This window comes from Bubalus kerabau, chromosome 2 (genome assembly GCF_029407905.1).
Source record: "Bubalus kerabau isolate K-KA32 ecotype Philippines breed swamp buffalo chromosome 2, PCC_UOA_SB_1v2, whole genome shotgun sequence".
NCBI lineage: Eukaryota > Metazoa > Chordata > Mammalia > Artiodactyla > Bovidae > Bubalus > Bubalus kerabau.
The window spans coordinates 122,422,790-122,435,350 of NC_073625.1; the positions used below are offsets into that span (position 1 = coordinate 122,422,790).

The 12,561-nt window shown below is 39.9% G+C and overlaps 1 protein-coding gene across 5 annotated transcripts in view; it reads right to left on the reverse strand.

Moving 5' to 3' along the window:
- The window catches only part of CCDC50 (coiled-coil domain containing 50), an 81,548-nt gene that overhangs the window by 39,316 nt on the left and 29,671 nt on the right, over nucleotides 1-12,561 (reverse strand). For all 5 annotated transcript variants that reach the window (XM_055568702.1, XM_055568703.1, XM_055568700.1 and 2 more), the window contains exons 2-4: nucleotides 5,166-5,228; nucleotides 4,200-4,326; nucleotides 900-990 (exon numbers count right to left, since the gene is read on the reverse strand). In XM_055568702.1, the coding sequence (XP_055424677.1) occupies nucleotides 900-990; nucleotides 4,200-4,326; nucleotides 5,166-5,228 (281 nt within the window). The remainder of the gene's footprint in view (nucleotides 1-899; nucleotides 991-4,199; nucleotides 4,327-5,165; nucleotides 5,229-12,561) is intronic.

Below are 12,561 nucleotides of genomic sequence, written 5' to 3' on the forward strand. Positions count from 1 at the left end.
AAGTCTTTTTACAAACCATATACTACTGCTAATTTTAGTCATTTTCAGCTTAAAGACAATACAATTTAAAAATATATACAGAATTAAATGGATCACTGTTTTGAGGCAAGGTATCATAGGAAAGTGAACCCAATAACAAAAAAGAGGGAGAGCAAATGACCAGTCCATGACTCCTGTTCAGGCTACATTCAAGGTTTGCTCTCCCTAAAGTTGTGGGAATAACCCATAGGCAGATATCTTGTATGGAGCTGAATTATCTCTTAAAAATTCATTTATATCAAGAACTTCAGAACATGACCTTATTTAAAAATAGGGTCTTTCAGATAGAATTATTTAAGAGAAGATCATACTCTATTAGGGTGGGCCCTCAATCCAATGACTGGTGTCCTTACAAGAAGACGAGAGGACAAAAAGATACAGGGAAGAAGGCCATGTGACAACAAAGGTAAAGACTGACATGATGCAACCACAAGGCAAGGAATGCAGACGGCCAAGAGCCACCAGAAGCTAAGAGGAGGCAAAGAAGGGATTTCCCCTAGTAGGTAGCACTGCCCTGCCAACACCTTAATTTCAACGTGCAACCTTCAGAACTGTGAGAGAACCAAGTCCTATTGTTTTACGCCACCATGCTTGTAGTGATTTGTTATGGCAGCCTACAGAAACGAATTCACACCTTTTGTCAAATTAACCGTTGTCATCTTTTAAGATTTTACCACTTAAACAACGACCAAAGGGCAATAAACAGTGGTCCATGGAGGGGGCAACCCTTGGACTATGCACCCCCAAAAGGGGAAAGCTTTCCTGCCCGGCCAGCAACCCTACACTGAGCCTGTGAACACAGAGAGTCAGAGCTGAGCAGCCCTCCTCCATGGGGTGGAGGGGCATTAAACAAGTTGTACCTCATCCTTCTTCTCCTGAATGCGTCGTCTCTCTGCCTCAATAGCCAGCTTCTCCTGAATCTCCTGAGCAATTTCACAGTCTTGTTGTTCACTGAAAAACAAAGGAGAAAACAACATGAATGGAGAACACAAGGAATGATTTTTCTAACCACAACACAATTTACTGAATACTCACAAGAGCCAGGGCATATTTTTATCTCACTTAATCCTTACAATAATGATGCAAAGAGGTCAATACCATCACATCCTATAGCTAGAAAAACTTGAGGCCCAGAGTAGTAAAATCACTTCCCTAAGGCCACAGAGAAAATAAGTGGTAGAATCAGAACATGATCCCCAGATACTATAATGGAAAGCACTGGGCCTTTTCTGTATGATCATATCCCAGGTTTAATTCCTGGGTCGGGAAGATCCCCTAGAGAAAGAAATGGCAACCCACTTCAGTATTCCTGCCTGGAGAGCTCCATGGACAGAGGAGCCTAGAAGACTACAGCCTGTGGGCTTGCAAGAGTCAGACATAACATAGCGACTAAACCACCACCACAGTCCCTCAAGATTCTGCCAAGGAGATGGACACTATGAGAATAAGATCCACAAATATCCAAGTATGCACAAAGTACACATAAAGTAAGAGTGAATTCACTAAAATGTCAGTAATACTGTGGTCACTTAGAGGTGGTGGTATGACTTCAAAACAATTTTTATATATTTTTAATTAAGTACATTTTTTTCAGTTTCAATAAAACTTTAAAAATGGGGGGTGGGGGGTGGATGTATATTCCACAGCTTCAGGTGCCAGGAGAAACCTCTGTGGCTGATGCCAGTTTTCTTAACACTCAGGCCACTAAGGCAACCAAAGGTTGTAATGCTGCTGCTACCATAGTTTTGTTTTGTACTGGCATTCATGGATTCAAAAAGGACTCACACAACATGTGCTGTCATCCAGGCACCATGCTCAACACTGAGGACACAAAACTAAATAAATCTCCATCCTGTACTCAGAACCCTACAATATACTTTGCTGGGAGAAACCAGACACATCATTTTGTGGGGAGAAACACGTCCTTACAAACAGCACAAATGAAACAGCAGTTTCAACAAGAAATGGGGTTTGGATATCACAGAGATGGTCTTTTGGTTTCAGGTTTCAGGAACAGTTAGACTAGACTTAAGTTGCGTTAGCTGCGTCCAACTCTTTGCAACCCTATGAAATGTAGCCCACCAGGCTCCTCTGTCCATGGGATTCTACAGGCAAGAATACTGGACTGGGTTGCCATGACCTCCTCCAGGGGATCTTTCTGAACCCAGGAAAAGTTAACAGGCAGCTTATAACTCTATAGAGTGTGATAATGCTGGGGAGCCAGTGTTTACATGGCCCTTACAACCTTTAGTTGTTACCTGAAGCGATATACATATGCTTAGAGCTTGGTATCTAAAAGATGCTGGAACAAAACTACAGTTGTGGCTTATACATGCAGTTCACTTGCTAAACCTATATTCCCTTTTATTCTTGCCCTGCCAGTTGAACTTAAAGAGTATTCAACAAATCTAGTCTTGGTTGTATACTCCCTGTTTAAAAGCAGCCTTTTGTACCTGAAAAGTGTTGGGGGCGGAAGTGGCGGTAATATCCTAACTTCTCTGGAGGAATAGAAATCCACACATTCTATTCTAATAAAAGTGAGGGGATGAACACTATTCTTGTTTGTATAAGGAAATGGTCCTTTTCAACATGTTTGGACATAGACAGTTGGAGATGAAAGCAGACGGGTGCACATACAGGGATGTGTATGTACATGTAGAACGTGCACATCGGACAGGAAGGGGGAAGGGAACACATGAGAGAGAGCGCAGGCCGGAAGTGAAAACGGCAAGCTGTTTTAGTCACTAGTAGGAAAATTACTGGACAAGATACCTGGAGACCTGATTTCCGGTCCTGCCACTGTGAACCAGTGAATCATGCCCTCTCATGTTGTCTTATTAGCTGCAAAAGTTTTGGGATTTAATGACTTCATGTTACAGATACAATATTATAGGATTCTGAACCATTCAAACCACAGAACTGAAAATAAAAATCTACTCATTCATTATTTCTATATCCTCTTTTCATTCACTCACTTTTTTGAACTTATCAAAAAGTATTTATTAATCTAGTTTTAAAAATATGGAATTCTTCATGAATTTGCAAGTCACTTTGGCAAGTGCTCAGAGTTTTTTCCCTGACTCCCTTAAAAACAATGGCTATGTTTTATTCATATGTGTGTTCTCTGGTGCCTTTCATGGTTGAAAGGCTTATTTTATTTAGCAAGAGTCAATAAGAATGTTTATTTACAAAATAAGAAAACTGAATAAAATAATGAATAAAGTCCTCTCTGCAAATAACAGAACAGAAAAACCCTTCCTCAAAGGTGGAAAAGTAACAGGCTCTCATGTTTATTTAAATAAGACAAATAAACTAAATAGAAGGGTTCCTTCACCTCTTCCTTTACTCCTTCCTTCTCAAAACGATTTTGTAGTTAAGTCTACCACTACAGATTGAAGTATAGGAACCTCTCTCAAAGAAGAGATGTATTCTGTGAGCTTTCAAAACATTAAAAAAGAAGTTTAAAAAGTCATTATGATGGAATAGACCTTAGACATGATCTCTCTATTTAGGAGGAGATGGAGAAGTAATTTTGGTCAGACACTGAAGTTATGAAGAGAACGGAGGGTACAATTCAGAACTTTCCAAAAGATTCTGCCTCCATATAAAAAGCAAGGGGTTCTTGACTTCCCTGGCAGTCTAATGGTTAGAACTTGGCACTTTTACTGCTACAGCATGGGTTTGATCCCTCAAGGAACTAAGATCCCACAAGTCAAGTGGCATGCCCCTCCCCCAAAAGGCAAGGGGTTCAAGGAAAATAAGAGCAACAAACATTACTAGGAAATAGTAAAGGAACCCAGTAGACTTCAGAAAATTCTGTGACATCCAGTATTTTGCTAGATTCCCCCCAAAACCACAGGAGGCAGAGGAGACAGAGATCATTTCCCCATCACACAGTTAAGGAAAAGTGAGACACAGAGCTGGACCAAATGGCTCAAAGCCATCAGTGAAAAGTGCTAAGTCCTACCAGAAACTGCATGTCCCAAAATGTAGAAAGGAATTCCAACAACAAATACAATTTTTATAAATCAAAAAAACTATGGGATCGTCACTGTAGGATTTATAATCTAATAGTGAAAGGAATCAAAGGGACAGACAGAAAGTGCTCTTCCCTGAAAACCAGTCCTGGCACAATGCTCTCCCACTCCCCAAGTCCTCACAGGTCTTTATAGCGCTTCTGCAGCTGAGCCTGGGCTTTCAGATCTTCCTCTTGAAGCTGCTTAGCCACCTGCAGATCATGCTGGACCAAACGGTTCCGTTGAACATTTGATGCCAAATGATGCTCAACTGGACAGGAAGATTGGAGAGAGGAATTACAATGCTTTGGCTTATTCATAATAAGCTTTTAAGAATAAACTTAAGAAGAGCCTTTCAATTAAAAAGAACTTCATAGCCATCATTTCCACATATACGCTCAGTAATGCTGCATAATACGCAGCACAGGAGTTGGCATTCTCATCTTTTCATTAAGGAAAAAGAGAATCAGAAAGGTTAAGTCATGAGTATTTGGTCAGCAGTGGCAGTGCCTAAACTTCTACTCAAACCATCTAAAGCCAGGGCCAGTGCTCCTCCTGCTCCACAAGTTGCCACTTCATTTAAAAACTACATTTTTCAACACTTGATTTTTATACTGACACACAAATTACAAGTTCACATATATGTACTTTTGTATAACACATATAACTTAGATTTACTTTTCATAATTACATACATAAATATTCAGAAAACTCTACAATCTAGATACCACTAGGTATGTTTACCAATTGGTATCTTTACCAATCTAGGTAAAGGTATTTGGACCCCTATTCTTATGCCAGCCTTCTACATACTCCTGATCCGCATATAACCACTGTATCCCTCCTACAGCATTAAAGCAAAGGAAATGGCTCAAGTCCCACTTTTCCTCCGATACACCCAACGGTCTTCTCATCCCCAGCAGCTGTCTCACTTCAAAACACAGAAAAGTGCATTCTTCACCGAGGTGTCACCTGCCTAGACAGATCCCTTGGGATGATGGGTGGTGTAGCCTGATGACTCTGTCTTCTCCCCGCCTCACCCTAAGAAATCTGCCTCAAGGCTACCACTAAAAAAGAAAACTGGATGAGCTTGCAGGGGCTATTACTCACTCTCTTGTTCCTGCAGGCTGTGGGCCAAGGTGTGGTCCTCCAGGACAGCAAAATCTCGGCACACTGCAGAGGATGGAGAAGGGCAGACAGAAAAGCTCATTAGTAGCGCTTCAACATAAAAAGAAAAAGGCTTTGTTCAGGACCTCAGAGAATCCATTCTTATAGTTCAGGATGATCAACTTTATAACTGGCAATGTACAAAAGAGTAATTAGTTGGTAAGAAGTCTTCATTCACACAAATCCAGATAGTATCTGCTCAATGCCAAGTACAGGTGTACAACAAAGTAACAAAATAATGGTGAGATCCTGGCCTAAGGATGAGGTCCAGAAATTCTAATCCGTGTCTACAAAGGGAGGGCAAGTACTGCAGTCCCACACACACACACACACACACACACACAGAGCTTATGTCTCAGCCATCTGGGGTTCAGCAGATCCTCTCCCAGAGACTTACGTTTATCCTGATCCTCTCAGGGAAAAACACATCTTTATTAGCCCCTCAGGCAAGAGCAGATCTCTACTTAAAATGTGGTCACATTCAGTGGGTCTACACTCTCACACATGAGTTAGAACTGGTTCTCTAGGTTTCTCTAAATGTAGAGATACCTAAAAAGAATCCGCAAACCAAAAGACAGTAGGAACCTTGGAACTAAGCATCTGCCACTAACTGCCTCCACCGGGACAGCCACCCAGAGTATTTCCTGGACTATTTTTTTAGACACCAATAGGAAGAGATGGTCTTAAAGGTTCATTCCACCCAAACTGTAATTTAAAACTCTTTCTTAAAGCAAATACACACACGAAGGACTCTTGTCATGAAAAATACTGTTCTGTTTAAGGATGTGTGGCTTAGGTGATATATCCTTACTCTATTCCAAACATGTACCTCACATTAAAGAGCAAAGTTCCCAAAGCCTCAGATGCCTGCCATGTGTAGGACTCAGGAACCTGTCCTCCAGGGCTTTTACCAGAGTTTACAGATTTTTTCCTGCAGCTCTGGTTTTGTCTGTAAGGACATTTAATTAAAACAGAATGCAGAAATATTCCTTTGCCATTCTTAGCACTTATGAACGTTCACATACACATTCACACAGCCCTGTCCCTAGTTGAGAGATAATGAAACCAAAAAGCAGGCAGAGCTTGGAGACATCAGATTACTCTGAAAAGGCTTTATGATGGAAAATCATTTCTGTCTCAAAATCATATTAAACCAAATATGACCTGCTGACCCCTGGCTCAAATGCAACCTCAAAACCAGCAATCTCAATAGAAAGTCCTATTCTTTCACACCAGATATATGCTCATAAAATTTTAATAACTGAGGCCCAGGTCAAAGTTCTCCCATATTTCACAGAATGAACCTACTTTTAAGAAGAGTTCGTTAAACCTTCTGTTTAATTGGTGAGGAAATGAGGCCCACAAGGAAGAAAGGAGTTATTAAGGGTTTATACACAGACTGTTGGTGGCAGGGCTGGGAGTCAGTTTTTGGACAAGCAAGAATTCCTTCTGTTCTTGACGCCATGACAGCCCTCCTGGATTCATGGAAGACCACAGTCAGGACAGACTGAAAGGAGATACAAAGACTAAGATGCTTTCTCTAAAACACTTAGCTATTAATAAATTAACATCAATTAATTAAATGGCTAGACATGCATGGATATTGTTCATAGAAAACAAATATTCAGAATGAGTTAGCCAAAATGAATGTAATCAAACCTCTTGCAGAAGAATGCTATTTTAATATGAGTGCTCAGTTGCTCAGTTGTGTCTGACTCTTTGTGACCCCATGGACTGTAGCCCACTAGGCTCCTCTGTCCATGGGATTTTCCAGGCAAGAATACTGGAGTGGATTGCCATTTCCTCCTCCAGGGGATCTTCCTGACCCAGGGATTGAATCCACAGCTCCTGTGTCTCCTGAACTGCAGATGGTTTCTTTACTGCTGAGTCACACTACCTTACTATCTGAAGCACATTTATTAAACTACAAAAGTTTTTATTATTTGCAAACTAAAGGCAGTATTAATTTTAGATTAAGACTAATTTTTTAGATTACTAATGTTTTTCAAACCATGGATGGCAATCTATTATTAGATGATAAAAGCAATTTATTGAGCCTGGGACAAGCATTTCAGAATGAACAACCTGGAAAATAGAGTATATCACACACAATAGAGGAAACTATGGTTTGGAGAAATCTTTTTCAGCATTATATACACATACATGCGTATGTGACATGCATTAGGCCACAATGTAAAAAATTATCATTCTGCAATTACATTCAAAAAAGCTTAAAAGCCACTTCAATTTATGTTATTAGGGCAAAAAGTTATGTCAAAAATATATTTTTTCTATGCTTTTAATATTATGCTGAATAAAATAAAAATTATAAAATTAGTGTAGTTTTCCATGTGGATAACCATGTGAAGAAGTCAGCATGACATTAAAAATATGTTTACGGATACATATGCCTGTAGCAAAAATATAAGTTTTTAATATTTGGCAGTGATATAACTGAATGGAGAACAGTGGTGACCCTAGAGACACAAGTACATGAGCAAGTGTGCCTTTACCACATACCCTGTTCCACTGTTTTACAAACAGAGAAGACTGAAGCAAATAAGGAAAAATATTAATATCTATTAAATTCAGGTGGTAGGTTCCTGGGTTTTTATATGGTATATTTTATATATATTTATTTTCTATGTTTTCTGTACTTTTTGTAATGTTTTATATATATGACACTTAAATTCTACAACTAGAATTGTTAGTATAAAAACTTATAAAATTCACATCTCTTATTTCAGTAGCAGCACACACTACTAAACCAAACACATGATGACATATATGACATATCATAATAAGCCAAGGAATTTATGAACTTAGATTAACTTACTAATGACTCCTGTCAATCATTTCTTAATACTTAAAAAGTAAGGCTGAAACACATTCAATTATTGTTATTTGACCTTCAATCTTATTACAGTAGAGGCTAAACTGGTACCCATAAAATATGGGTAAGGCCTGAGCTAGAAAAGAACCTAGAAGATCTTCCATGATGACAAATATGTACACGAATCCCTACCTGCATGAGGCTATGCTGCAATACACAGAGAGTTAGCCTCTAAGGTTTACTAAAAACTTCCAAATCATCATCTCATTTATACCGAAGTACTACTTGCTTAATCCATAATTTTTTATACATCCTCCCTCAGTTCAGTTCAGTCGCTCAGTCCTGTCCGACTCTTTACGACACCATGAATCACGGCACGCCAGGCCTCCCTGTCCATCACCAACTCCTGGAGTTCACTCAGACTCACGTCCATTGAGTCAGTGATGCCATCCAGCCATCTCATCCTCTGTAGCCCCCTTCTCCTCCTGCCCCCAATCCCTCCCAGCATCAGAGTCTTTTCCAATGAGTCAACTCTTCGCATGAGGTGGCCAAAGTACTGGAGTTTCAGCTTTAGCATCATTCGTCCAAAGAAATCTCAGGGCTGATCTCCTTCAGAATGGACTGGTTGGATCTCCTTGCAGTCCAAGGGACTCTCAAGAGTCTTCTCCAACACCACAGTTCAAAAGCATCAATTCTTCGGCACTCAGCCTTCTTCACAGTCCAACTCTCACATCCATACATGACCACAGGAAAAACCATAGCCTTGACTAGACGGACCTTTGTTGGCAAAGTAATGTCTCTGCTTTTGAATATGCTATCTAGGTTGGTCATAACTTTCCTTCCAAGGAGTTAGTGTCTTTTAATTTCATGGCTGCAGTCACCATCTGCAGTGATTTTGGAGCCCCCAAAAATAAAGTCTGACACTGTTTCCCCTGTTTCCCCATCTATTTCCCATGAAGTGGTGGGACCGGATGCCATGATCTTCGTTTTCTGAATGTTGAGCTTTAAACCAACTTTTTCACTCTCCACTTTCACTTTCATCAAGAGCCTTTTGAGTTCCTCTTCACTTTTTGCCATAAGGGTGGTGTCATCTGCATATCTGAGGTTATTGAGATTTCTCCTGGCAATCTTGATTGCAGCTTGTGTTTCTTCCAGCCCAGTGTTTCTCATGATGTACTCTGCATATAAGTTAAATAAACAGGGTGACAATATACAGCCTTGACGAACTCCTTTTCCTATTTGGAACCAGTCTGTTGTTCCATGGACAGTTCTAACTGTTGCTTCCTGACCTGCATACAAATTTCTCAAGAGGCAGATCAGGTGGTCTGGTATTCCCATCTCTTTCAGAATTTCCCACAGTTTATTGTGATCCACACAGTCAAAGGCTTTGGCATAGTCAATAAAGCAGAAATAGATGTTTTTCTGGAACTCTCTTGCTTTTTCCATGATCCAGATGATGTTGGCAATTTGATCTCAGGTTCTTCTGCCTTTTCTAAAACCAGCTTGAACATCAGGAAGTTCACGGTTCACATATTGCTGAAGCCTGGCTTGGAGAATTTTGAGCATTACTTAACTAGCGTGTGAGATGAGTGCAATTGTGTCATAGTTTGAGCATTCTTTGGCATTGCCTTTCTTTGGGATTGGAATGAAAACTGACCTTTTCCAGTCCTGTGGCCACTGCTGAGTTTTCCAAATTTGCTGGCATATTGAGTGCGGCACTTTCACAGCATTATCTTTCAGGATTTGGAATAGCTCAACTGGAATTCCATCACCTCCACTAGCTTTGTTTGTAGTGATGCTTTCTAAGGCCCACTTGACTTCACATTCCAGGATGTCTGGCTCTAGGTCAGTAATCACACCATTGTGATTATCTGGGTCGTGAAGATCTTTTTTGTACAGTTCTTCTGTGTATTCTTGCCATCTCTGCTCAATATCTTCTGCTTCTGTTAGGTCCATACCATTTCTGTCCTTTATTGAGCCCATCTTTGCATGAAATGTTCCTCTGGTATCTCTGATTTTCTTGAAGAGATCCCTAGTCTTTCCCATTCTGTTGTTTTCCTCTATTTCTTTGCATTGATCGCTGAAGAAGGCTTTCTTATCTCTTCCTGCTATTCTTTGGAACTCTGCATTCAGATGTTTATATCTTTCCTTTTCTCCTTTGCTTTTCGCTTCTCTTCTTTTCACAGCTATTTGTAAGGCCTCCCCAGACAGCCATTTTGCTTTTTTGCATTTCTTTTCCATGGGGATGGTCTTGATCTCTGTCTCCTGTACAGTGTCACGAACCTCATTCCATAGTTCATCAGGCACTCTATCTATCAGATCTAGGCCCTTAAATCTATTTCGAACTTCCACCGTATAATCATAAGGGCTTTGATTTAGGTCATACCTGAATGGTCTAGTGGTTTTCCCTATTTTCTTCAATTTAAGTCTGAATTTGGCAATAAGGAGTTCATGGTCTGAGCCACAGTCAGCTCCTGGTCTTGTTTTTGCTGACTGTATAGAGCTTCTCCATCTTTGGCTGCAAAGAATATAATCAATCTGATTTCGGTGTTGACCATCTGGTGATGTCCATGTATAGAGTCTTCTCTTGTGTTGTTGGAAGAGGGTGTTTGTTATGACCAGTGCATTTCTTGGCAAAACTCTATTAGTCTTTGCCCTGCTTCATTCCATATTCCAAGGCCAAATTTGCCTGTTACTCCAGGTGTTTCTTGACTTCCTACTTTTGCATTCCAGTCTCCTATAATGAAAAGGACATCTTTTTTGGGTGTTAGTTCTAAAAGGTCTTGTAGGTCTTCATAGAACCGTTCAACTTCAGCTTCTTCAGCATTACTGGTTGGGGCCTAGACTTGGATTACTGTGATAGTCCTCCCTAGTGCCTTTCAAAATCAGCCTCTACATTCTTTGCATTTCTACTCTAATTCAAGATGGGGAAGTCACACAACCAGCCACTTCTGTAAATCAGTAACCAGGTTGGGAATTACAGAAAACACTACTCAGTCAGGACAAGTTCAGACAGGATCTTTCCTCCTCCTCTAACCTATTTTGAAGCAAACAGCTAGAAATTGTACTGAGAATAAAGAGCATCAACTTATCTGACTGTTTCCTTGTAGGCACATTTAAGAGGAACCACTGGACCCTGGGCTTTTACCCTCCCTATTCTCAAACTTTTCCCTCCCATGTTCATTCTCATTCACCCTAATCTCAGGCTATCTTTTTGCCATGAATAGCCAACTGCATCATTCTCCATTCTCATCCAACCCTGCAATCTCTATGTATTCCACCCAATTAGTGCTGGATATAGCATAAAGTAAGACTTCAGGAGATGGAGATGCTCATTAAATGAAAAAAAAAAAGGAAGAAAAACTGGTCAAAAAAAGTCAGAGTTCCATAGACAAAGGATGAAGACGATATCTTATGAATAGAAAGAATTAAGCTGTTTTTGATGACAGCATCACAGAGGCTGTAAAATTATCCAAACATTCAAATAAAAACTAGAAACCTCTTCCCTTCCCATGAAAAGAACAGAGTTTTAGTGGTTTTTAAAATTCAGATATGTACATATATACAGTGGAACAGTTTACATAAAAGCAAGCAAGTCTCATAAATGGGAAGTAAGATTTATAGATCTCCCACCTATTTTCCTCAAAAAGAAAGATGATTCTCACTCATCCGAGGATCCCCTTAAATAAATAAATGGCACAGTATTCACCTAGTTAACACAGTTATTCAACAAACATTTGCTGAATTCTATTATTAGAAGGGTTAAGTCATTTACAAGTCATCAAGGAGGTGGAAGTGACAGGTTAACAGACAAAACAGTAAGTTTGATAAAGGTTATAAAGACCTATTGGAGAAAGGGATGGCAACCCACTCCAGTTTTCTTGCCTGGAGAATGCCATGGACAGAGGAGCTTGGTGGGCTGCAGTCCATGGGGTCACAAAGAGTCAAACATGACTAAGTGACGCAAACACACATAAAAACCTATAGAAAATTCTTTGGAGACAGAACAATGGAGCAGTTATGCTTGTTATGAAGGGGGATGAAGGGGAGGGACAGGTACAAGGAGTGGAGGTGACCTGCAAAGCTGTATGAGGAAACCTTTAAAGTAGCTAAGATACAAAGCCAATGTCACAGAAAGGTTTAAGCGGTAAGCATTCTTAGCAGAGGGACCATTTAACCATACAAACTAAAAGAGGAGTAAAGAAGTCATTCCCCTTTGTCATTTTTTTACCCACATTGCAAACATTCTGAAAATACAATTGCTATGACTCAATCTTAACAAGCTTCCTCCCACATAAAAATGCCTAGATTAGTAATACATTCACTAGAAACTATATCTTTCAACCGTCTGTATTACCTTTTATGTTCTGGTATAATTTTGTGAATTATTCTGTTTTAGTGTAAATGCTATTAGTAGCAGATGGAATATATACTCAACACTGAGAGCTGGGTTTAGGCTTGCTTTCCTTTTTTCTGTACACATGGGTACACATTCTATGCATGGGG